At 39.7% G+C, this 23,436-nt stretch overlaps 1 protein-coding gene across 4 annotated transcripts in view; it reads left to right on the top strand.

Moving 5' to 3' along the window:
* Positions 1-23,436, top strand: part of LOC140480713 (rho GTPase-activating protein 21-like) — a 232,140-nt gene that overhangs the window by 182,359 nt on the left and 26,345 nt on the right. For all 4 annotated transcript variants that reach the window (XM_072575976.1, XM_072575977.1, XM_072575979.1 and 1 more), the window contains 8 exons: positions 10,314-10,472; positions 10,576-10,672; positions 10,767-10,806; positions 11,482-11,607; positions 15,361-15,657; positions 17,377-17,441; positions 18,233-18,369; positions 20,047-20,189. In XM_072575976.1, coding sequence (XP_072432077.1) covers positions 10,314-10,472; positions 10,576-10,672; positions 10,767-10,806; positions 11,482-11,607; positions 15,361-15,657; positions 17,377-17,441; positions 18,233-18,369; positions 20,047-20,189 — 1,064 coding nt within the window. The remainder of the gene's footprint in view (positions 1-10,313; positions 10,473-10,575; positions 10,673-10,766; positions 10,807-11,481; positions 11,608-15,360; positions 15,658-17,376; positions 17,442-18,232; positions 18,370-20,046; positions 20,190-23,436) is intronic.

Here is a 23,436-nt window from a genome sequence, read left to right as displayed (position 1 = left end):
GAGTCAGTCAGGGCAGGCAGGAGCAAGGTAGGACTGATAAATTAAGCTGTATTTATTTCAATGCAAGAGGCCTAACAGGGAAGGCAGATGAACTTGGCATGTTCGGAACATGGGACTGGGGTATCATAGCAGTTACATAAACTAGATTAGGTTATGATATCTGCTCGGCATGTGATGAGTTGGACCAAAAGACTTGTTTCCATGCTGTACATCTCTGCGTCTGACTCTATTTGGTTGGCTTCTCGGCAGGAAAAGTGTCCAGAATGTTTGTGCTAAATTATAGATTTACAATAAACCCCAAGTTTGGTTGGTGTGCGGCTTAGAGTCACACTTGCTCTCAGTTGTGTTCATGTGCGCCTGTTAATCTTGCGTTTTCTGGTGGTAGAGGATTTGAAAAGTGCTGTCAAAGGAGACTGGGGGAGTTAGTGCATTGCATATTTTAGATGTTGCATAGTGCTGTACTGTGCTTTGGCAAGTTGAGGAAGGGGAATGGTTAGCGGATAGGTGGAGATGGAAAACACCCGGAGGGAGAGAGATGAAAGGAGTAGAAAATAGATTTCAGATAGCAGGCCAGCACAGGAGAAAAGTTGAATATGAGCTAAGGTTCGGAGAGAATGGGTAAGCTGCATTGAAAGGAACCCATATAATGTTATAAATGGTGTAGGAGCAGACGCGAATGAGTGACTGCTAAAAAGCAACTCCTGTCATGACAGGACTGGCTATGGGGTGGATAAAAGACATGGAAGTATGGAATCAGACTCAAGTTATTGAACTCAGTGTTGAGTCCAAGAAGCTGCAGGGTCTTAGTGAGGAGATGTTCTTCAAGCTTGTGCTGAGACTTGCTAGAACACTACAGCAGGCCTGTGATGCAACTGTTGGTGTGTTGAAGTGGCAAGTGGAAGTTATGTGTCTCTTGTGGGGTAGGTGTTCCAATCCTATTTGTGTCCCTCCCCACAACTTTTTCTCTGGTACATCATTGTCATAATCAGTGCTAGTTCACGCTGTTGTTCTGAACTACAAGATTCCTTGCCTGTAATCTGCTTTTGGAGTCAACAGTTTCGGTTCAGTGATCCTCCTTCAGAACTGACTGTTCTGAGAAGAAATTCGAGAGCTTAGCTTCTTGTCAGCTGAAGACATCATCTCCACAGGTGGAATACTTAAAAATTGGGGATATTGTAAAAGTCCAAATAACTGGGAGGGTTTTAAGGTTGGAGGTGATTACAGAACTAAGGAGGGGGTGAGGCCTTGAAGCATGGATAATAATTTCTAAACTGAGAACTAATATAGTTAAATTGACTGAACAAATTGGTTCAAAGTTGCTGACTATTAAATTTAAGAATGTTTGTGAATGAATGGATTTTTTTGCCAGATGATGGTGGGATTCAGTAGTGTTTGAATACCTTTTCTACGCAGAATGAAAATTAAAACTGATTGCTATCATATACAACTGACTGTTGTATATGATAGGTAAAAACAATGACTGCAGATGCTGGAAACCAGATTCTGGATTAGTGGTGCTGGAAGAGCACAGCAGTTCAGGCAGCATCCAAGTAGCTTCGAAATCGACGTTGCGGGCAAAAGTCATGAAGGGCTTTTGCCCGAAACGTCGATTTCAAAGCTACTTGGATGCTGCCTGAACTGCTGTGCTCTTCCAGCACCACTAATCCAGAATGTTGTATATGGTATGCTGATTTTCTAAGTTTGGGTCATTAATTATTTTATGATCTTACAAAACCAGTTTTATAATGTTAGACAATTAACAGATCCTTACTTATGGTAAGTTTCATGCATTGGTTTTGAATTTGCAGCATTATTTTACTTTACTTGTGATAGGAAGAGACTGTTTTGGTTCCATATATTTTATATGAATTGAACAAGCCCATATTTTAATATCTTGTCATAATTTCTGCCTTTGTTTTGAATCTAATAAATTGCTTTTACTGTATTTTTTTTGGAGGGGTGTGTGTGATATTTTGAGAGTTCTTTAACTTCGGTGTCACAGGCCATTCCAACCAGTGAGCCCATGTGCCTTGCATCTGTACTTTACTTAGTACCTCGTACACCAAGTATTGTCTAAAGGTGAAGAGCTTTTGCCTCAATTTTGCAACTTACTGGATGTATCATCTACTCTCATGAACTAACATATAATCTCTGGTTTAAAACCAATGTGCCTAATATTTGACATGTTGGTTTCCTGTGCAAGATTGTTTGGTCAATTTGTAGGAAGTGAGATTTGAGGAAAAAATAGACCACAAAGAAGGTGAATTAAAGTTGGATTATATTAAGGAAGAAATAATTTGGAAATGTTTGGATAAAAAGGGAGAAATGGAAAAATGTGCCAATTTAAACTTGTTGAAATTATAAAAAATTTGCTACTTTCTTGAATGAAATCCAGCAGTTTATATCACTTTTGGATCAGATTATTCTCTGGCAGAGTCCAGGGAATTGGTGAAAACAATGAACAGGATGGGAGAAGTATAGAAAGGGTAAGACTCTTTCACCATTCCTTCCCCACTACTCCCCTGCTGTCACAACAGCAACAGATGTACAGAGAATGAGAAAATTGGGAGTGATACTGTGATGGAATTAAAGCAGCCAATTCTGGTAACTTGCTGGAAAAAAATGTAAAAAGCTGGGGTGAAGAATAGAAACAAGAATGGTAGGAAAAAAGTGGTCATAAGGAGTTGAAACCAGCCAACAAATGGTCATAAATCATCACAAGAGACTATCTCAACCGAGGGGGTGATTTTTTAAGCATTGTGCGTTTGTCTGCTTTTTGAAAGTGTTATCCAATTAGTCCCATTCCTATGTTCTTTCACCATAGCATTGCCATTTTCCCCTTTACAACTATGCATGTAGTTGACTTCTGAAAGCTAACTGTCATGCATCCCTTAATTGGTCCACCATTGCTGGTCTTGCCTTTAGCTGCCTTGGAAAGGGAAACAGATGAAACTTGAGGTGGCTTCTGGAAATGCTTCATGTTGGATTTATAAACTTTTTATTTTGGTTTTGGGCCTTAGATTAGATTCCCCACAATGTGGAAACTGGTCATTTGGGCCAACAAGTCCATACCGACCCTCTGAAGATAACCCACCCAGACCCATTTCCCCCTACCCTATATTTACTCCAGACTAATGCACCTAACACAATGAACAACTTAGCATTCACCTGACCTGCAGGTTGCGGCATGTCCTCGGAACCCAAAGGACTAGCCACACTACCATACATCAAAAGCATTTCCGAACTGACAGCCAGACTACTGCGACCACTAGGACTCATAACAGCACACAAGCCAACAGCCACTCTCACACAACGACTCACCAGAACGAAGCACCCGATACCCAGCATGAGCAAAACCAATGTAGTGTACAAAATCCCATGCAAGGACTGTACAAAACACTACATAGGACAAACAGGAAGACGGCTAATGATCCGCATCCATGAACACCAACTAGCCATGAAATGACACGACCAGCTATCCTTAGTAGCCACACACAGGTGACAAGCAACATGAGTTCAACTGGGACAACACTACTATTATAGGACAAGCCAAACAGAGAATAGCCAGGGAATTCCTAGAGGCATGGCACTCATCCACAGATTCAATCAATAAGTACATCGACCTGGACCCAATATACCGACCACTGCAGCGGACAGCTGGAACTGACAACCGGAAGCGGCAGAGACAAACCACTATAAATGCCGGAGGAAACATCACAGAAGCGCTTCACAGGAGGCTCCCAAGCACTGAGGATATCACCTCGACAGGGTACGAAATGTCTGCAACACAAATTCCCAGCTCAGCGAACAGAACCACAACAAAAAGCAAAACAGTTTAGTTCAACAACTATTTGAAAACCTAACTGACACGATATCCCTCGCAACTTAACAAAGAGCTGTTCTGATTTCTCGCAACATCCAATAAACACACTGCCTTAGCAAAAAGGTAAATTCAAACACCGGTTCATACAGGAGAGGGAGTTTGCAGAGAGGATCAGCCAGGGATTATTGGCTAACACATGGAACCTCTTTTTTTTTTTTCCCCCCCAGCAGCTTCTTGGGGCCACCAACTAAAAACTAAACCAAACTAGAAAAATCCCTGAACTGTGAGAACTGGCCACTCCCCTTTCATTGTACAAGTGTGTTTTTTAAAGAAAACCTAAAAACCCTTTTCCCTGATTGTTGCCTTAGGCTGTTCCTGTTAGCCGTAATCAAAGTGGCCAAACCCAGACAAATAGGAACTTCAGTCTTTTATAACCCCTTTCGAAAAACACCAAGGGCTACATAACTTTGTTAAAGGAGCAGCAGCATCACAATAGTTCATTGGAAGTGGATTTGTAGATGGATAGGATAGTGAAGAAGGGATTTGGTACGCTTGTCTGCATTGGTCAATGCATTGAGTATAGGAGTTGCGGCTGTACAGGTCATTGGTTAGACCATTTTTGGAGAATTATGTTCATTTCTGCCCTCCCTGCTACCAAAAAGATGTTGTGAAACTTGAAAGGATTCAGAAAATATCTACAAGGTTGTTGTCATGGTTGGAGGATTTGAGCTATAAGAAGAGGTTGAAAAGATTAGGGCTGTTATCCCTGGAGTGTCAGAAGATATGGGGTGACCTTTGATAGGGGTTTATAAAATCATAAGAGGCTTGGATAGGGTGAATAACCAAGGTCTTTTCCCTATGGTAGGAGATTCCAAAACTTAGAGGTCATAGTTTAAGGTGAGGGGGAAAGATTTAAGACAACCTTTTCATGCAGAGAGTGGTGCATGTATGGATTGAGTTGCCAAATAAGTTGGTGGAGGTTGGTGCAATTACAACATTTAAAAGGCATCTGGATGGGCATATGAATAGGAAGGGTTTGGAGGAATATGGGTCAAATGCTGGCAAATGAGACTAGATTTAATTTAAGATATCTGGTCGGCATGGATGAACTGGATCAAAGGGTCTGTTTCTATTGCTATACATCTCCATGAGTCTGTGCTTTTTTACAATATTTAGTGTAGTATTTTACATTTGCATGTAGCCCCCAGCATGTAGGAAGCTCCAACCTTGGTTCTCCATATTTTCCTGGGATTAAATTTGTAATGCACTGTAGTGCACTGAATATGAAGTGAAACAACAGCAATTTGTGATTTATTTCAAAGATAATACCTGCCAGATTTGCCAAAACCCATAATTGTTATACACAGTGCTAAATTAAAATTTAAAAACAGGAATGTTATGTTCATAAAGTATTGACCTCTTGTTACCCGCAAGTTTGTGCATGTTGTGCTATGGATCCAGAGAGCTACTCAAAACTGTAATCATTGAAATATGTAGAAAGATGAGAAATTAATCTCAAGTGCAACATTTAATGAAGGGATTGGAACTTACTATATGACCTGTTGTGTTACAATCATGAGACATTGAGCTAGGACAAAATAATTCAGTTCATGAGTTTTTTCATGTAGCTGAAAAATATTCTATGATGTAATTGTCATAAATAAAATATATCATAATAATCCTAATATGGCCAAATGTGTCTGTCCTTAATCATTCGCTAGCAAGTAACCAGAAAACTAGCATGAGTTGAGAGAAATGGCTGCTGTTGCTGTTCTCATTAGTAGGTTGAACCTGTAATTAACATTTTAACGGTTTTACTGAAGGTTTCAGAGGAACATGATCAAGGAAACTTCATAACTACAGTGTATCCTAGTTAATACAAGCTAAGTCCGCCATTAGTTTGGTGCAAAATCAGAAAGTGCAGGGAAACCTCAGCATGTCTGGCAGCATCAATGGAGAGAAAGCAGAGTTAATGCTTTTGGGTTCAGTGACCCTTGTTTGGAACTGATTGTAGTTGGAAAACAGTTGATATAGATGCTAAAGTTTGGGGGAGTTGGGGAAGGAGTAAATGGCAGTTGGAGATGGAGCCCAGATAGGAAACAGTTGGGCACACAAAGGAATAGATAAATGGGAGAACAAATAGCTGCTAATTGGGACCATTAGAGGCTGACAATGGGTCGTATATGGTAGCAGTCCATGTGATGACTGCCCTGTGTGTAGGGGTTCGGGTAAGGAGATGGGCAAAGGTGCTCGGGCCCCAAAATTATTAAACTCTGTATCGAGTCCAGAAGGTTGCATATTTCTCAACTAGAAAATAGGGTGGTATTCTCTAGCAGTGAAAATGGCTGCTAATGATCCTTTGGATGTAGATGTTGGTGGGATGGTAGGTGAGGATGAAGGGACACTACCGCTGTTGCAGGAGGAAGGAGAACTAGTTTTCTGTAGGAGTTTTGGAAAATTAGACAAATGTATGTAATATTTAAGTCAGGATAATTTTTAACCTTGCGCATGTGGGAAATAGTTAAAGTTTGTTTATGAGCACCTCTAGTACAGTCTGGCAGGAATGTCTGAAATCAAACTAAACTAGGGAACAAGTAAGAGTTATATGTTAATAAATAAATAATTGGATAATAACTGTGGGAGCAGGTGCCCAAGGGAACAAGTAATCATTCTCCTTAAATTCTTGTGCTCCCTCAATTCCACCAGCATGTGACAAGAGGGGAGAACACAGTAGATCTCAATGGTAGATTCCCCAATGCATACAGGGCAGAGACCCAGCTCCTCGGGCCATATCTCTGATCTGCTAATCCCAGCATACAGACCACTAGTCAGTCGTGTCAAACTGGTGAAGCAGGTGAAAACATGGCCAGCTGGAGCCATTTCTGCTCTCCAAAACTGTTTTGAGCGCACTGACTAGCGTGTGTTCAGAAGCAGCAACCAATGGCGATGCCATCAACTCAGGAGTACACAGCAATGGTGATTTGCTACATTAGCAAGTGTATTGATAACATCACTGTGTCCAAGACTATCACTTCTCGCCCTAGCCAGAAGCCATGGATGACTACAAAGATATGTGCGCTGCTGAGGACCCGTGATTCTGCCTTGAGATGACAAGGCAGCCCTAACAATAGCAAGGGCCAAACTGACCCAGGCCATCAAATAGGCAAAGCATGCACACATACAGAATACGCAGCCACCTTCAGGACAGCGCCGATACGCCGAGCATGGGGAAGAATATTCAATCCATTACCAACCACAGAACAACATTGCGTGCTTGTGTTGGTGATGCCTCCCTCTTGGATGAGTTGAACAACTTTTATGCATGGTTTGAGGCACAAAACAATTTGGCAGCGGAGAAATCCACAACCCCTCCCAATTACCAGGTGCTGTGTCTTACCAGGGACGACGTGATTAAAAACCCCTATGTTCTGTCAACCCATATAAGGCTGCTGGACCAGATAACAACCCTGGCAGAGTGCTCAGGACGCTTTGACGTACTGGCAGATATTCTCACAGACAGCTTCATCATCTGATGAGTTTTGAGAGATTTGTAGCTCAGGTTGAGGCTCTGGATGTAGGTTTGCTCGTTGAGCTGGAAGGTTTGTTTTCAGACATTTCATCACCATACTAGGTAACATCAGGTAGCCTCTGGATGAAGCATTGGTAGTATGGCCCACTTTCTATTTGTGTTTAGGCTTCCTTGGGTTGGTGATATCACTTCCTGTGGTGACAAGTTTCCTCTGGTAATGTCATTTCCTGTTCTTTTTCTCAGGGGGTGGTAAATAGAATCTAAGTCGATGTGTTTGTTGATAGAGTTCTGGTTGGAATGCCATGCTTCTAGGAATTCTTGTTTGTATCTCTGTTTGGTTTGTACTAGGATGGGTGTGTTGTCCCAGTCGAAGTGGTGTCCTTCCTCATCTGTATGTAAGGATACTAGTGAGAGTGGGTCATGTCTTTTTGTGGCTAGTTGATGTTCATGAACAGACACGCACGAGAAATCCTAGAAGCATGACATTCCAACTGGAACTCTTATCAACAAACAGTGGGGCTGCACGGTGGCTCAGTGGTTAGCACTGCTGCCTCACAGCACCGGGGATCCGGGTTCAATTCCTGCCTCAGGTGACTGACTGTGGAGTTTGCACATTCTCCCTGTGTCTGCGTGGGTTTCCTCCGGGTGCTCCGGTTTCCTCCCACAGGCCAAATATATGCAGGTTAGGTGAATTGGCCATGCTAAATTGCCCATAGTGTTAGGTGTATTAGTCAGGGATAATTGTAGGGGAATGGGTCTGGGTGGGTTGCTCTTCGGAGGGTCGGTGTGGACTAGTTAGGCCAAAGGGCCTGTTTCCACACTGTAGGGAATCTAATCTAAAAAAACATCTTTTTAAAAAAAAAGCATTGGCTTGGATCTCATTTACCACTCTCCGAGAGAAAGAACAGGAAATGATGTCACCAACCCAAGGAAGCCTAAACCCGTAAATACAAAGCAGGCAATGCCACCATTGCTTCATGCAGAGGATCACTGATGAGGTGACCCAGTATGGTGATGAAACGTCTGAAAACGAACCTTCCAGCTCAGTAAGCAAACCTGCATCTAGATCTTCAACATCTCCATGAGTTGTGTTGTAATTCCAACGTGCTTCAAGGCTGCTACCTTCATCCCTGTGCGGAAGAATTCTTCAGCGTGCTGTCTTAACAAATATCCCCCCTGCTGAGCTTACGCCCATCATCATGAAGTGCTTCGAGAGGCTTGTAATGAGGCATGTTAAGACCCTACTGATGCCCTCACTGGACACACTGAAATTCGCATATTGATTACACTGCTCAGCAGATGATGCCATTTCCACCACCCTCCATCTGGCCCTCACCCATCGGGAGAAGGACACCTACGTCAGACTACTGTTCATAGACTTCAGTTCTGCATTTAACACTCTCATTCCTCAGTACCTAATTAGAAAGCTGCGTCTGCTATGCCTAAATACCTCCCTTTGTAACTTGATCCTGGAATTTCTGACTGGGAGAATCCAGTCTGGATTGGGAGCAGCATCTCCAATGCCATCACACTGAGCATGGGGAGCCCACCAGGGCTGTGTACTCAGTCCACTGCTGTTCACCCTTCTGACACGTGACTGTACAGTAATGCACAGATCAAATCACATCAGCAAACTTGATACAATTGTAGTGGGTCTCATCAGTAGGAACAGGGTCAAGCTTATAGTGGTGCTGGAAAAGCACAGCAGGTCAGGCAGCATCCAAGGAGCAGGAAAATCGACGTTTTGGGCAAAAGCCCTTCATCAGGAATGAAGGGCTTTTGTCCGAAACATTGATTTTCCTGCTCCCCGGATTCTGCCTGATCTGCTGTGCTTTTCCAGCACCACTCTAATCTTGACTCACATCTCCAGCAACTGCAGTACCCATTTCCGTCATCAGTAGGAATGATGAGTCAGCATACAGAGAGAAGGTGCAGTGGCTAACGGACTGGTGCAGAGCCAACAACTTGTCTCTGAATGTGTATAAGACGAAAGAGATGGTTGTTGACTTCAGGAGGGCGTGGAGCTGGACATCGATAGCTCCCCAGCGGAGATCGTGAAGAGCACCTAATTTTTTGGCGTACACCTGGCAGAGAATCTCACCTGGAGCTTCAACACCAGCTCCATAGCCAAGAAAGCCCAGCAGTGTCTCTACTTTCTGTGCAGGCTGAGGAAAGCCCACCTCCCTCCCCCATCCTCACCAGGTTCTACAGAGGATTCGTTGAGTACCCTGAGCTGCTGCATCACTGCCTGGTTTGGGAATTGTACAGTCTTGGATTATAAGGCCCTATAACGGATAGTGAGGACAACTGCGAAGATCATCAGGGTCTCTCTTCCGTCCATTACAGGCATTTACATCACACACTGCATCCGAACGTCTAAGAGAATTGTGGAAGACCCCACACTCCCCTCACTCAAAGTCCTCTTCCTTCTGCCATCTAGCAGGAGGTACCAGAGCATATGGTCTCTCACAGCCAGACTGTGCAGCAGTTTCTTTCCCCCAAGCCATTAGGTTTCTTTAATACAGTATAATCGGACTCTTTCCCATCTGAAATTCTGTAATGTTGCTGCTAGCAAAATGTCTATTATTCGTCATTCTTCTGTTACAGTGCAACTTGCGTGTTTTGCACTTTAAGCCATGTGCAAGTGTGTAGTTTGTACTGTCCATGTAGCACCCTGGGTACTAGGGGTAGAGTTGTTGTATGTGGTAGAAATGACAAATAAAAGCTCCTCTACTCTACTTTCTGCTTCAATCGGGCTTTTGGACCTCTGTGATTAAAAATTTAAGTTGAAATAAAATGAGAAAAGTTAAATCTTTGCATTTAGTACTTTTGTTGGCAAGTGTGTATTCTTTACAAAAAATATTGTAATACTTTATTTCTGGTAAATATGAAATAATGGTAAAGATGTCTCTTTATGGTTAACAGTAGGGATTTAATGATTGACATTAATTTACTTCCTAGATGAACCCACGAGTCCTAGTGTTGATCATGAGTCTACCCACATTCCTGCATCTGCAGTAATTTCAGCCGGAATGTCTGAAATACTTGCAATAACTACAGTACCCGCTAGTCCTACTAAGCCATCCCCTCTTATTCGTCGTCAGTTATCACATGACCAAGGTAGGTGCTTAAGTACAAATTTGAACTTAACAATTCTAGCTTACGTTCAATAGACTACATACCATGACTAACTTCTTATAATTAATAATGTAATAATCTTCAGATGCCATTAGAACATCTACTGAATCTCAGCCTTGTGCAAAAACTGAGCGATCAAAGTCATATGACGAAGGATTAGACAACTACAGAGAAGAAAAATTGTAAGTTGCTGATATGCATGCTTTGTCTTTTATGCATATTAATTTTCTAATTAGTTATTTACTAGATTAATTAAAAAATATTCTTTTTCCTCAGAAAATCAATGAAGCCAATGCCGAGCCTGCAAGGGATGAAGGTTTGTAACTTTTTTTTATTAAATAATGTACCTATCATTCTTCTCAATCCCTTTTCCCAATTTGTTAACTACATAGGGAAGTTTCAATCTACATTCAGGTCATTGGTACACTTGAAATTCAATTAGTAAGCAAATAAAACTTGTTTAAAGCAAGCTGACCTTTTTAAATGAATGTTTGTTAACTTTCTATTATTCTTTCAGCTTTTTATCCCTACTGGTCAGAACATTTCTTGGAATTAACTTTTATAAGTGTATATGTAAATGATTACGCCTGGTATCTGATGTGTTTGCAGTAACAAAGGCCCTTCAGAAAGTAAAAACAAGGTTCACTATCACAGTGGTGTCTATGTAGGCAGAATACAGTGCTACACTGTAGCAAGTGAATGCAATGCCAAACAATCTTTGCAATATTAATTTAGTAAGAACATTACTGTAGTGGGCTGGTATGTTCCTTGCATGGCTAATTCCAGCCAGTTTTGTTTTATAACTTGAGCTAAAAGTCCATCTGGAAGCATGATGTGCAGTTATTGTATTATTCTTTAAGTTTGAAACATAACTGCAGTAATATTTGTGGTAAAGTGATTGTTGGACTCTTGCTCTCTTTATCAATCCATTAGAAATGATATGAGAGATTTGCAGTGGAATGTGTTGCACTGTAACTCTGATTTTCTCTAGGCCCCAGACAGCCTGAAATTTTCGGTTGATGTGAGCCCAAGAAGGGACTCCTCATCAGACAGCTTTGGTGATGCTTCAAAGGAAGGATGGCTGCAGTTTCGTCAGATCCTTACAGAAAAGGGAAAGGTAATAACTTTTAATTGGTGCTCTTACTTTTTTTTAAAAAGTGATAAATTATTTAATGGTGTTCATAAAATCCTTTAATATTAAAAAACATTGGCTTAGCAATGTCATCTAGTGGACACTTATTCAGAGCTATAAACAATTAACAGAAGGAAGTTTTGTTTACCAACTATCCTGAATCCATCAATAATTTAACTTGTTTTAAAACATTTGTGAATTATTTATTCCATTTGAATGCTGATATTTTCAATTTAACATTAAAAATTTGTCAATATAGTGAAGTTTAGAATGGCCCTAGTCCCCAATGGCAAATATTGCAAAAAGGTTCCATTTGCCTCTTCCCCTTACGCTGTTTGCATATGAGCAATTTGCTTTGCAAAGGACTGAGAGTGTATTGAAGTGAGAGTCCTTGTCAGAATAGTGTTGATCTCATCAGCAATTATGTAGTTCAGAATGTTTGTTTTACTATGGGAAGCTGCGCACCATTCATGATGCAATTAGTGATTTTGTAAGGGCTGGTACATTTGAATTGATTCATTTAGTTTAGAGTAGTTGGAGTAGGAATATTTCTTCATGTTTGTGCAATTGTATGTATTTTTGGAGCTGCCCTATATTTGGGAAATAATTGAAGAGTTGAAAGGGAGAAAGGTAATGCTGAAATACTAGGGGCATTCTAAACTTCATTACAGTGCAGGAAAAGGTACTTAGCCTGGCCTATTGTCCAGGCCCATTTTCTGTTCATTTTCATGACATGATAATTATCAAAGGTCTATTAGATGCTGCCCTGTATATTTGGAGACCACACTGCAAGGGGGCGCTTATCATATTTCAGATATACAACTTCAAAGCAATTCTGGGCACCACATGTTAAGAAGGATTTGTTGACCCTGATGGATGTAAGATTTACTGTTTGATAGTTAGATTCATAGTTAAGTTACAGTGAGAGATTGTGCAAACTAATATTTTTTTCCTGGAATTTAGAAGGTTAATGGGTGATTTAATTGAAATTTTCAACATGTTCTGGGTTGAGATTGTTAGGGTAGAGAGAAATTGTTCTATGTGCTGTGCAGGTTTAATGCTTTATTTTATTCTTTAAGTCTGAGAACTAGCTCTTTCAGAAGTGAAATTAGAAAATTATTCTTGATGCAAATGGTGGTAGAAGTTTGGAACACACTCTCAAAATCATTAATTTTAAAACTTGAGGTTGTTAGCCTTTTTATTCACCAAAGATGTTAAGGGAAAAGGGTCAAAGACAGATGGAGATGAGTTGCAGGTCAGCCATGATTATCATGATTGTCAGAACAGTTGTGAGGGGCTAAATGGCCTACTCCTACTCCTTTTGTTCTTGCTGTATTTGATCAAAGTGAAACTTTGTCAAAGCACATAACTTTTATGCTTAATCGTGCCTGCTAATCTTAGTTATTTCATGTGGAATCGCCAAGTTGCATTTTCATACTTAAATGGTTGTCTAATCATCTATTCGTGTCCAAGCTACTGTTGAAAAGCATTTGGCAACCTTGTGAATAGATACCCCTTTTTCCATTTTGTCAGACATTGACCAGTATAAATTTTAGTTTAAAGTTTGACTAATATTTCAATATAATCTAAACAAATGCAGTTCCTAAAAACTGTAATGCGTCGGTGTGTCTAATGTACATGAAATAGAAGTCAAATATATTTTTAATTTTGGTTTTATTCATGAATAGTTACATTATTCTTTATTTCCTACAAATCTTGTGATTGTATCCTTATGATTGAGTATTAATTCCAAATTTCAGAAGCCAAATACAAACTATCATCGGTCATGATTTTCTTGCATGGTGGTAAAAGTCAAAGGGGAAACTGAATGCATTTGTTTGTTTACCAGGCAGCCACTACATTCAATTTGGAGCACTTAGATCAGGACTTTTTGGATGGTGGTCTTTCCTGTTCCACCAGCTGAAGAGTCAGTAAGGAATGTAACTCCATAATCCAGATTGGATTTGGGAATTCTATCCTACACTTAGATGCAAGACCTGCCTCAAACAAAAAGCAGCTAATCTGATTGACTAATAGCTCTGTGGTTGCAGTACAAGTCATTACTAGCACTGGAAACAGTCCCAAGATTCTAAGCTCCTGAGTTTGAGACCAGGTAAGCATGGGGAAATCTCATGGTAGGAAGAGGTGGTGAGACTCGGGTTGGAGAAAGAGGAATTAAGCACTGTGAAACCACAATGGGGGGAAGGCCCATCAGATGCTAGTTTTGGGGGGACATGGTGGTTTATGTGGGTAAAACCCATGTGGAAAGCGACCCTTAAGAAATGACCACCTGTTCTTCCTATTCGAGACTTAAGTAGGCTTCCTTTTTGCACTGAATTCTCCCTTCACACTCAAAATTGAAGCTGGGCAGCAAGAGGCCTTGAGGGCTTCATTCAGGGTGAAGTGAGGGCAGGCTGCCTATGCTTTGTCTGCCTGTATAGAATTATGAACAGGCTGAGGGCTAAAGCCACCACCATGTAGATAGGAAATCATCAAAATTCTTCCCTTGTAAACTGTTCATGTAAATTTGCATTGTTTATTTCTTTTGTAAGAAGCTTCTTGATGGAATGTCACAGGAATCAGTTCTGGGGCCACGCTTGGAAATGAATTTACTATTGCCAAGTTTGTGAATGTCAGTGATGAAGATGACAGAGTCCACACAGGGATATAAACAGGTTAAGTGAGTGGGCATAAACTTGTTATAATGTGCAAATATAAGAGGTTAGGCACTTTGAGAGAAAGACTGGAAGAGCTAAATGTTATCTAAATAAGGAAAGGGGGTCTTTATACATGAATCTCAAAGTTAACAACAGGTTCAGTTGGTAATCAAAAAGGCAAACTGAATATTGGATTTTATTTCAAAGGGATTGGAATATAAAAATACTGTTGCTAAAACTGTACTAGGCAGTAATCAGACCACAGAGCAGGAGAATCGATGTTTTGGGCATGAGCCCTTCTTCAGGAATGAGGAAAGTGTGCCTAGCAGGCTAAGATAAAAGGTAGGGGAGGCCTGACCTGCTGTGCTTTTCCAGCAACACATTTTCAGCTCTGATCTCCAGCATCTGCAGTCCTCACTTTCTCCTAGTAATCAGACAACATCTAGAATGCTGTGAACATTTTTAAAAATGTTAATAGGAAAGATATACTGAGGTGGGAGACAATCTAGAGAAGGTTTACAAAGTTGATTCCAGGCATGGAGGGATTTTCTTATGAAGAGCGGTTGAGATGTTGGGCATGTAGTCATTGCAATTTCGAAGAATGAGAGGAAAGCTTATTGAAACATAAGATTCTTAGCGGGCTTGACTGGATAGATGAGGATAATCATTTGCCTTTTGGGCGCATTTAGAGCCAGAGGGTATAACCTCAGAGTAAGAGGTCACCTGTTAAAGAAAGAGGTGACGAGGGCTGTAAAGGCTGGAACACTAAGTATATTTTTAATTAGTAAGGAAATCAAGGATTATGGGGATGAGTCAGGAAAATGAAGTTGAGAATTATCAGATCATTCAATGATCTTATTGAATGATGGAGCAGACTTGATGGGCTGAATGGCCTACTTCTACATCTTATGGTCTTGTACTTGCTGGAGCTTTTCTAAGAAAACAAAAGTCAGGCTTAAACAAACCCACAGAATTTTTCATTTATTTTTTCTGAAGGAATATAAAATGTTAAAATAATGTTTTACAAATGCAAAAGTAAAGTGATCAATTTCTATTGATTCTTCATTTTTAAATATTACAGCGTGTTGGTGGTAGTATTCGGCCATGGAAGCAAATGTATGTGGTTCTTCGAGGATACTCCTTATTTCTGTACAAAGATAAAAAGGACAAGGTCGTTCATGCATCTTGCCCAAATGAAGAAGAACAACCAATCAGCATCAAAGCCTGCTTGATAGACATTTCCTATAGTGAAACCAAGCGCAAGCATGTATTTCGATTAACTACTTCTGAATGTGAATACCTCTTTCAGGCTGAAGATCGGGAAAATATGTTGGCATGGATTAAATCCATACAGGAAAACAGTAATCTAGATGATGAGGTAAGTGAATAGTGGAAAGTGGCAATTTAGTATAAGAAAATGCGTAGCGTTCTTTTGCTGCGCATCTAAATCTTCAAAAATAAGTATATGATGTGTAATTGTTTCAACTTTAATTTGTACTTTACATCAGAAGCAGCCATAATTTATTTAAATTTATGTAAAATTATGGCACTGAATAACAATCATTGTTTTAACTGGCAAGCAATATTTCATAAAAGTCCATAAATGTAACTGGATGCAACATTTACCTAAATTTTGTTGCAAAAGAATCTTCAGTGCTTTATAATGTATTATAATTTTGAATTTTGTCAGGTTACAATATATTTACAGTAGAATCATTATTATTTTGTTTCAATCATTTTTAGACCAACATTATATAATTGAGTCCTTTCAACTGCCATGTTCAACTTCACCTTAGCTTAGTTGGTGATATTTTATCTTAAATCCACAAACATAGATACAATTCTCACTCCCAAGGGTTTGGGTGTTAATTAGTTGAGCGTGAGATTGCACAACAATAGATGAAAAGACTGGACTTTGCAGGAGTGAGTCATTTGCTCATTGTATATGAATTTCTTGTATGCCTAATTACACTTTCCCCTGGGTCCATCAGCAAAATGTATTTGCTGTTAGTTGCTGAAAGTGCAAGGCAATAACAGCACCAGAAGGACAACAGAGCGTCTGAGACTTTGATATGTAGGTGAGGCAAAGCTGTATCTTATCAACCAATTGGATTTCAGGATCAAGAAGTAAATAGAAAGAGTTGTTGGGAGGAGTGTGCGTTAGGTTAATTCAATATTTAATTTGAGAGTGTGATAATCAAGAGAGAAAAAAAGATTGTCTTTCTGTTCAAAATCAATAAATCAAAACAGAAATGGTGTGGAGGTACTGGTGTTGAACTGGAGTGGACAAAGTCAGAAGTCACATGACACCAGGGTATAGTCCAACAGGTTTATTTGAAATTACAAGATTTGGAGCACTGCTCCTTCTTCATGGTGTTGTGTGACTTCTGACTGAAAACAAAGGTAGTAACAGTAGGGAAGTATAAAAGGCACTGGTTTACTTAAAAAATCTGGAATTTGAAGGTAGTCTCATTCATGGTGATCATGCCAATTGTCATTAATTTGTAATAAAAACACATCTGTTTTGGTTTGGGGAGGGACATCTGCCACCCTTACCCACATGAACTCCAGAACAATGGCTGTATTTTTACTGTAGAATGCCTAGCTGGACACTTCGATCAAGGTCAATTAGTGATGGGTAACTAATGTTGACATTGCCAGTGACACCATTATCGAATGAGAAAATAAAAACAACTTACTCTTGTCCATTTTCCACCCATGTAATGCAACATATAAAGTGGTTTATCCTTTTTTGCTGTCAAAAATATCTTGCATTGTACTTGCATTATACTGTCATAGCTCCCTTGCTTTTATGTACTCTCTGAGCTTATATGGTTTGATTAAGACTCGAGATTAAAGCTGTTACTCCAAACTATGGTAGAGTTTTAGGAATGTTGGGGCAATTGCAAGATCATCATTTTCCTTTAAAAATAAACCATGCAAGTGGAATTATCCTCTTTATAAGTCCTCATTTCGTAATGCACTCTTAAAAGAACTTGTCAGTTGTAATTTTTTATTACAACCTATTGAATGTAATTTTAATGCACAAATGTCCATTTGCAGAAACAAAACAAACTTGCTTTGTTTTAACTTGTAGGACACAGGAGTTACAAGCAGAGATTTAATTAGCAGAAAAATTAAAGAATACAATACCATGATGAAGTAAGTAGTATTGATATCCTTTGCTTAGACTGTGATTTCAGAGTGTACCAACATCCAATTTTAAGAAAAAAATCTAAGCAGATGGTACATCATATATTGTGCTTAGAGATCCAAATTTTCTCCTTTGGTGTTACATATTCAATCAGGGATTGTTGGGAACTAGTGAGTACTATACTTATTGTTGACATTGATCTGAAATTCATTGATCATGATATCGGGAAGGGAAGAAAATCTAATTTTGGTCTTAGTTTAGGAGTGTTTAAGTATATACGCGATAAATCTAATGAGTATTGAGAAGATTTGTAGCTCAGGTTGAGGTTCTGGATGTACATTTGATCACTGAGCTGGAAGGTTAGTTTTCAGATGTTTCATCACCATACTGGGTAACATCAATGAGCCTTTGGATGAATGACCTGTTTTCTATTGTGTTTAGGTTTCCTTGGGTTGGTGATGTCATTTCCTGTGGTGATGTTATTTGGCATGTTGACAGCATGGCATTCCAACCGGAACTCTATCAACAAACACGTTGACTTGGATCCCATTTACCACCCCCTGAGAAAAAGAAACAGAAATGGCATCACCATCGGAAATGACATCACCAACCCAAGGAAACCGAAACACGTAAATAGAAAGCGGGCCATACCACCAGTGCTTCATCTGGAGGCTGACTGATGATGTAACCTAGTATGGTGACGAAATGTCTGAAAATGAACCTTCCAGCTCAGTGAACAAACCTACATCCAGAATAAATCTAATAAAATGACCGTTAATTGGAATATCTTTTGTTTCAGTACTTCTGGCAGTAAGACGGAACCATCTCCTAAAACACCTCGCCAGACACTCAGTATTAGACAGACCTTTTTGGGATCCAAAACTGATCCAAAGAGCCCACATTCTCCAAAGCAAGAGCTGGAAAGAAAACTTATAAGTAATACTTCATTGTGTAATCACACCTGTTAAATACTGATTTCCTTTTAAAAAATTCTCTACTGTACATTCATTTAATTTAAGTTGGTGCTTACTTTGTAAAAGTTTAATAGATTGATTCTGGTAAATTGGTCGAAATTAACTTGTCCATTTAACTTGTGCTATTCTATAAATATAGTACTTTGAAAGACATTTTATGTTTTTCTACTACTAGCTCTTTCTTGTTATACTTTGCTTTTATATTGAGGTATTGCAGTAATATTAGCAAAAGATGTCTTAAGCACAACTTAAAAATTTGCAGTTGACACTATGGTGGGAGGTTTAGTCACTGCAAAGGAAGAATACAACAAAATCCAGAGAGACATATTGCAGAATGGATATATATTTAGTCAGTGAATTTCAATATTATTAAACGTGAGATGGTATATTTAGTCAGAATGGAGTGAGGCAACAAAAGGATCTCGGGATACAGCTCATTGGTTTAATGTCTGTCATGGGGAAGTTAAGAGTCAATGATTAAGAAGCGTATAGCCAGGCATGGAGAAAAACTCTATAATCAGGAAGAATCAACATGATTTTGGGAAAGTGAAATTATATTTAATAAATTTATTGCACGTCTTTGAAGGAGTAACATGCATTGTTGATATAGAGGAACCTGGAGACATTGTGTGCTACAAAATGTTGTGCAAAGTAGGAGCTTTTCACACTGTTTCAGAAGCTCCTAACCTCCTTCAATCTTTCCTGTTTATGATGCTGGTGTCCCCAAGGGAGAAAGGTTCATGTTGGACTTGATATTAGCTCTTCAGAACAATTGAACGATACCTAGACTCAGTGGGTTTTCTCTTGACAAGAAGGTTTTGCAGACTAGGTTTGTCTCAGTTGGAGTTTAGAAGAGTGAAGTGTGATTTGATTGAAGTTGGGAGTCCTGGTGAATGTGAAAAGGATGTTTCCTCTTGTGGATGTATCCAGAACTGAAACTGTTCAAAAAATTAAAGATTGCCTTTTTAGGACAGAAGAATTTATTGAGTGTTGTACAACTTTGGAATTCTGCCTCAGGAGACAATGTCAGTGAATATTTTTAAGGCAGAAGTAAATTGATTCTTAATAGGCAGAGGATTCAGATGTATCCAAAGTAGATGAGAATATGGAATTTGAAACCCAAATCAACTGTGATCTTGTTGATTGGAGGAACAGACTTGAAGACTGAATGGCCTATTTCTGTACGGGAGACCAATAACTCATTAGTTAAAATTCAATGCATTACTGGTTAAATGAAAATTTAGGTAAAGTTTTGCAAGCCATACAACTGACTTAGTTGAGGTTGTGTTGTAGCACCTGCTGTGCATCACTTAGGAATCTTCACTGAAAAGGTTTTGAACCTTTATGATGAACTAACAAGATGTACCAAATATGTTAATTCATCAAGTAATAATGTGTGCGTGCAATTTAACCACTTACTTGAAAGCACGTTGATTATAAACATTTTTATTACCGCCAAGAGCATAGCTAGTATTATTACTGAAGTTATTTATTTTCATAAGGATCTAAACAATAAATTAAACCTGCAATAATTGTAACCTATTGTCATTTTAGATAATTCCTGTTAATGTTACAATTGTTGACGAATAATCTTTTTTCCAATGTAATCATACCAATGGAAAATTGTTTTGCCATTCAGATGACACAAGTCCACCAAAAGACAAGGGAACATGGCGAAGAGGCATTCCTAGCATAATGAGGAAAACCTTTGAAAAGAAACCAGGTCCTGGTGGAACATTTGGTGTCAGGCTAGACGATTGTCCACCAGCTCTTCACAATAAGGTATGCTGAGTCCAGTGAAGAATCATGAGGTGTGCAAGTGCAACTTTAATTTGTTTTAATGACTGAAGTAACAGTATCTTACTACAAAGGACATTATTTGTTTCATAGATTCTCTTGAAAATGGGATCACTAACATTTTGCTACCCCTATTTTGGGCATTTGAACTCCTTTTCAACCATTTAGGCATAGAAAATTGTGAAACTCAAATTAGTTAATACCCTTAGTTCCACCTAAATCCATAAATATCATTGTGGCTTTAGGCCTCCCACATGCGTGCAATTTGCGCACACGCAGGCACACACGCGCGCGCGCGCGCACACACACACGCAACAACATTTGTTCTCAAATTTGCCTGTGCAATTATTCAGTCGTTTTAATCTCTCCCATTGCCCTTGAGAGAAGGAAGTAATTCAATCTACGCAGCTTGTTGCATCTTGCATCGCAATTGGTCAAAGTGGGAAAATTTCAAGTGTTTTTCTATTGGGGAGTTGCTTCTAATACTTTTACATTCATAGACGTCATCTGATTTATAGTCTATTTTCACTATTAACTTTTAGTGTGTTATTCTTCTACATTGGTGTAGTCTTTTGTCTTGGACTTTCCCTTCTTGATCCTAAGATACAAATAATAACCATTCATTTTAACATTTCATGTTTTCAGGACTAACTTTGCAACCTTCCATTTGCATTTCTTTTTTCAAAACTTCTTACTCCCAACCCCTCTTTGAGTTAGATTTTCCGTTGGGTCTGCACTTGTCCAGGAGTGGGATTGGCGCATCAGTCTCTTGAGAGAGGGATTTCTCATTTGTAGCCTCCAAGGTATTACCCTATTTGGGTGTCACTTGAAGCCTAGTCAAATGACATCAGCTACAAGATCCTCTGTAGTCCTACTATGACAAGTTGGTTTTGGATTTGGCAAGTCAGAAATGTCTTGCTAGCATTGAATAGGTAAACTGCATCTAGACTGGAAAATCTATTGGGTTAGAGGTGAATACTCTGTACTTGGATTAAGCTCAGCTGCGACTGTGGTCTGTCATTGTTGTGGCCCCATCAGTGTGGCTTGGAGCCCCCAGCAAGTACCAGTATAGTTATAGCACCGAATTGGAGCCTTAGGCAACATAATTGTTTGCCCATTTTGGACTGGCAGCAAATTCTACTCTCTCAAATCTCCCTTAAGTTCCCAAAATGCACCACCTGGTGTTGTTTTTTTTTCTCCCAATTTTCTTTGATCCTTCCTTACCGTCTTAATGGTATCTTAGAAACTATCTTCAGTTCTGATCCTTTATGCTGACTTTTTGTTTAAATGTGTTCCTAATTGGGAGACTTTTTTTACATTGACCTGGATCTTTTGAAGAGCAGCAATGATAGCTAGACTGCCACTGCACTTGAAAAGTTCCTGATTTGAATCTGCTGCACATTTGTTTGGGATGGGGTGTCTTTTGAGCTCTTTGCACAAAAATTCGCAGCACATCATCCATTAGGAACTCCCTCAAAGTTTGGGGAGTATGAGATGGACCGTTCTTTCGTGGCTTTGGATATTAAATAATATTAGATATCCAGTCTGAATGATAGTGGATGGATGAAGACAAGGATGGTATAATTGAATGGAAACGGGTGTGAAGAAGTCAGTTGTGTCGGTGCCCATATATAAGATTAGATTTTGATCTAACAATTCCCATTGCCTATCAGTGTAAGTACTACAGAACTGCCAGAGTCTCTTACTCTAATGCAGAGGAACCGGGGCACACAGGATTTATCCCTCAAAGTTAAAACTTTCAGTGCACTTCCCAAGTATATCCATGCATCAGGATTTGGACCAAGCCCTAATGATTATCTTTGGTTGTACATCTGATCGGCAACCATCTAAGAGTTTCATTAAGATCTCGCTCCATATTTTTATTGCATTTTTAACCTGAAAACTGGCTTCCCAACTGCTACATCAATAACCTTCTCTCCATCATGAGGTTAGAAATGGGATGTTTGCCAATGTGGTGATGGTGCTCTTTTAATAAGGTTGTGTTGTCCTTGACTTTTTAAGAGAGATCGCAAAATACACAGAATCCAAAAAGTCTTAAGTTTGGAGGGTTTTTTGGGCCTGTTTCTTAATAGCTAAAAGTTACTGCCTCAGGCAAAGGCTTTGAAGTTTAGAAAAAGCACTTGTACAATGAAAGGAGAGTGTCCAGGTCTCTCTGCTCACCTTTCTCATGTTTGATTTGGTTTTGGCAGTCTGGCTATTTACTGAAAGCAGTCAGGCAGTTTTGAGACTGCTGATCCAAGAAACAGCTACACAGAAGAGGGTGTTCCATGCTGCCATCTCTGACATATCTCCTGAAAGACCCTGTGTTTGATTTTACCTTTTGTGCCAAGGGGTGGTTATGGGGATTGTTGCAAGTATTGGGAGCAGCATCATTAACCTGATTTAATCTGTTGAGATTATAAGTTAAATTATTCAGCTCAGCACCATCCTCATGACCTGTCCTATCTGCCAATCTTCCTTCCCACCTACCCGCTCCAATCTCTTCTCTGACCTAGTACCTTCATCCCCACTTCCATCCACCTATTGTACTCTTTGCTACCTTCTCCCCAGCCACACACCCCCTCCCATTTATCTCTCCACCCCAGAGGCTCCCTGTCTTCATTCCTGATGATGGGCTTTTGCTCGAAATGTCGATTTTCCTGCTCCTCGGATGCTGCCTGACCTGCTGTGCTTTTCCAGCACCACTCTAATCTAGACTCTGATCTCCAGCATCTGCAGTCCTCACTTCTGCTAAGTTATTTAGTATTCTGTCCTCTTTTGTCTCTGTTTCATTTGGTAATCTTGTAAATAAATTCTGTTTTGTTTAAAACTATGGTTTGACAAGCTGCATCCCTCCTGAAATGTCCACTTTACACCTGCTTAAAACAACTAGCAAAGTTAGGGTCTGGGCTACCTTCTTGAAAAGTTTTGAGGGGGTCTGGCCTGTTCCATAACACCGATGATTGCACAATATTCAGCACTATTTCTGACTCCTTAGATACTGAAGCAGTCCATGTTCAGATGCACTAAAATCTGGACAATATGCAAGTCTGGACTGAAAAGTGACATTTGTGCTGCTCAAATGCTAGGCAGTGATCATTGTCAATAACAGACAATCTAACTACTGTCCCTTGACCCTCAATGGCATTACCATCACTGAATCCCCACAGTCCATATCCTGAGGGTTACTATTGAACAGAAGCTCTACTGGACTTGCCAAGTAAATACAGTG

The sequence above is a fragment of the Chiloscyllium punctatum genome, chromosome 8 (genome assembly GCF_047496795.1).
Source record: "Chiloscyllium punctatum isolate Juve2018m chromosome 8, sChiPun1.3, whole genome shotgun sequence".
Classification (NCBI taxonomy): domain Eukaryota; kingdom Metazoa; phylum Chordata; class Chondrichthyes; order Orectolobiformes; family Hemiscylliidae; genus Chiloscyllium; species Chiloscyllium punctatum.
This window is presented reverse-complemented; position numbering and strand designations above follow the sequence as displayed.